This window comes from Podarcis muralis, chromosome 10 (genome assembly GCF_964188315.1).
Source record: "Podarcis muralis chromosome 10, rPodMur119.hap1.1, whole genome shotgun sequence".
NCBI classification, from domain to species: domain Eukaryota; kingdom Metazoa; phylum Chordata; class Lepidosauria; order Squamata; family Lacertidae; genus Podarcis; species Podarcis muralis.
In genome coordinates this window covers 8,020,478-8,023,334 of record NC_135664.1, presented here as the reverse complement: position 1 = coordinate 8,023,334, position 2,857 = coordinate 8,020,478, and the positions used below count along the sequence as shown (strand labels likewise).

The 2,857-nt window shown below is 56.0% G+C and overlaps 1 protein-coding gene across 1 annotated transcript; it reads left to right on the top strand.

Annotated features, from left to right (window-relative positions):
- Nucleotides 1-340: 340 nt before the first annotated feature.
- Nucleotides 341-2,283, top strand: CCDC71L (coiled-coil domain containing 71 like). The gene has a single exon (XM_028747472.2). The coding sequence runs from the start codon at nt 673-675 to the stop codon at nt 1,489-1,491; it is 819 nt and encodes a 272-aa protein (XP_028603305.2). The 5' UTR covers nt 341-672; the 3' UTR covers nt 1,492-2,283.
- Nucleotides 2,284-2,857: the final 574 nt, after the last annotated feature.

Below are 2,857 nucleotides of genomic sequence, written 5' to 3'. Positions count from 1 at the left end.
CACTGTTTGCTTCAAGGAAGTGGGGACCTGCTTAAAGCCCTAGAAATGGAGATTATATACAATGAGGTCTTCTCTTCTTTTGTGGAACCAACAAAGGCAACAAGATGATGCCAGATTGGAGTGTTACAAATCCCCTCATCCTAAACTGGGAAGCAGACCATCCCCTTCACTGGTTGAGCCTCGAGGCCACCAACTCCAAGTCTCTGCCAAGCAACACCCTCCCAGACGTTTCCGCGACGGCCTCGCACCCCAAGCGGGGCCTGGACGGGGCGGGCCTCCGCCGCGTGATGCCGTTCAAACGTGCCAATGGAAGGCCGCGGAGGCGTGTCGAGCGCGCCCTCCCCGCCAGGGGCTTTAAAAAGAGCACCATTTTGTGCCGGCTAGTCCGGGAGGCGGCGGGATATCGATCGGCGTGGTCCGCCTTGGGGGGGGCAAAAAAAGAAGTTGCGCCCCCCGCGAGGGGAAAAAAAAAGCGAGGAGAAGAAGGGGGAGGGCGGAGGAGGAAGGCGCCTCCTGCTCCTCCTCTTTGGGGAAGAAAGAGGCAGGAGGCGGCGGAAGAGAGAAGCCTTGCGCGCAAGTCCCTCGGCCGCAGTAGCTGCTCGACGGCAGGCGGCGGCGCTGGAGAGACCCAGTGGGAGCAGCAGCCGCCGCCGGCGCGGCGCGAAGAAGGCGATGAAACCCCACGGAGCTGCTGCCGCCAGCCATGGAGCCGCCCCCGCAGCCGCCGCCGTCAGCGCCTGTCCTGCCCCTCGGGGCGCCGCGGCGGGCTCGGCGGCGGAGAAAGTGGTGCACTCGCGCTCGCAGGCGCTGCTCTTCCTGGGCGGCGGCACCAAGGCGCTGGGCGACGCCTTCAAGCTGCTGGTGCCCAAGTCGACGGAGTTCATGAGCTCCGACGCCGAGCTGTGGAACTTCCTCTGCAGCCTCAAGCACCAGTTCTCGCCGGTCATCCTCCGCAGCAAGGACGTCTACGGCTACGCCTCGTGCCGAGCCTCCGTGCCGGACCTGTCCCGGGGCTTCGCGGCGGCGGCGGCGGCGCAGGGCAGGAGGGAGCGGCCGTGGAGGAGAGCCGCCGCCAGGGGGAGGCGCCTGCGGGTCGCCGCCGCCGGAGGAGGCGCGAAGAGGGCGGCCAAGAAGCGCTGCAAAGAAGACGCCGAGGTTGCCCGCGGCGCTCCCGACGGGCGCCCCGAGCAGCAGCAGCCGGAGGAAGAGGAGCAGCAGCAGCAGCAGCCATCGGTTCCCGGCCCGGCAGCGCCGCCCTTGCCCGCGGGGCCTCTCTTCGAGGGCAGGTCCCTCGAGAGCATCTGGCAGGCGGCCACCCCCCGCCAGCCGGACTCCTTCCCCTCCGTCAAGGTGCGCGGCAGCGTCTGGAACCGGCGCAGCTTGGAGGCCGCCCGGCGGAGGGCGCGGCGCCTGCTGGGGGTCGACCTGGCGCCCGTCGTGAGACTCCGCCGCTTGCCGCTGGTCGGGCGCAGGGGAGCGGGCGCCCCTTGAAGGACCCGCCCCAGGCTTGGGGGGCGGAGAACCGGGATTGTGGTGGTTTTTTTGGGGGGGGGGGTCTCCTCGCCAGCCGCGACGTAGCGAACAAGCGAAGGGAGGCGCGTGGCAGTCACCTGTTTACAATGACTCTGGTCCGGATTGGGTCGTCCTTACCATTCAATGAACTGCACTTTAGGGCGAAGTCTTGGGAGGACTGTCGCCCCTTTCCCAGCCCCCTTTTCCCCATCTGGACTGGGAGGCCGCCCACAGCTGGCTGCTCGCCACGCGATCTACGGGGGAGCCTTTTCTACTTACCTTGATAACCTTGGGCTGAGGAGGAGGCAAGAGATGCAGACTGGTTTTTCCTTTCCTTTCGAGTCACTTTTTCTTTCTTGCCATTGGGCTACCTCACTCGACGAATTTGGCAAAGAGATCACTTGTTGCTCCCCGCCCCCCTTTCCAAAGGAACTTTGCTATCAGTTTAATGCCAATTTCCCCCCCTTTAAGAAGTAGCCAATGGACTATTGTATATGACTTTTGTGCAATTGCGCTAGATGCTCAGGGTTACTTGAATATGCTAAGTGTTTCCGGTTTCAGATAACGGGACTTAAGCTTTCGACCAAGGATGCTCAAGGAATGAAGACTTAATTAACAGCTCACGGCTGATTTGATGGTGCAACAATGTTTTGCTCCTTTTTGTTTTTGTTTTGTACATGAGTTGGACTTTGTTATCACATAATTCAATACTTTCAATATAATAATGGTTGAATGTTTTGTATGTAATAAAGTTTTATAGTTGAAATTTAACTAGTATTTCTAATAGTTTCTAAAAATGAGAATTGTATTGGATAATTCATTTTATATAATCCTTACTTTAGAGAAGCTCTCAATCTAAGCGAAAACTAATAAAAGTGTAAAAGTAAGAATTTGCTTCTACAGTTTAATTTATTAAGAATGTTTGGCCTGGTCTACAAGGTGTTAAGGTTCATTGAAAGTGTTCAGGGTGACAAGTTCAGCAAGATCACTAAAATACAGGAGCAAGTAGGAATTTTAGATTGTTCGCTTCCATTTAAAAATCAATGTTATGGCTATTTAGAATTGCTGTTCTGGCCGCCTTCTATTTCCCTTGAAATCTGATTGGAAATACAAAAGTTATTGATCTTCCAATATGCTTACAGTTTAAAATAATCTGTGTGGCCTTGGGATGTGTTAACTAATTGGCATACAATACAAGCTGAAATAGTGCAGTACAGAAAACTACTGACGGCTGAATCCTAACCACATCTATTCTGAAGTAACTATTTACTAAATTCAGTGGTGCTTGCTCCCAGATAAGGGTTAGGACTGCCGTCTAAATGCTGAGCTCATTGGGAGCATTTCT

Coding starts and splice junctions, on each gene's coding strand:
- CCDC71L (XM_028747472.2), top strand. CDS start 673: ATGAAACCCCACGGAGCTGCTGCCGCCAGCCATGGAGCCGCCCCCGCA.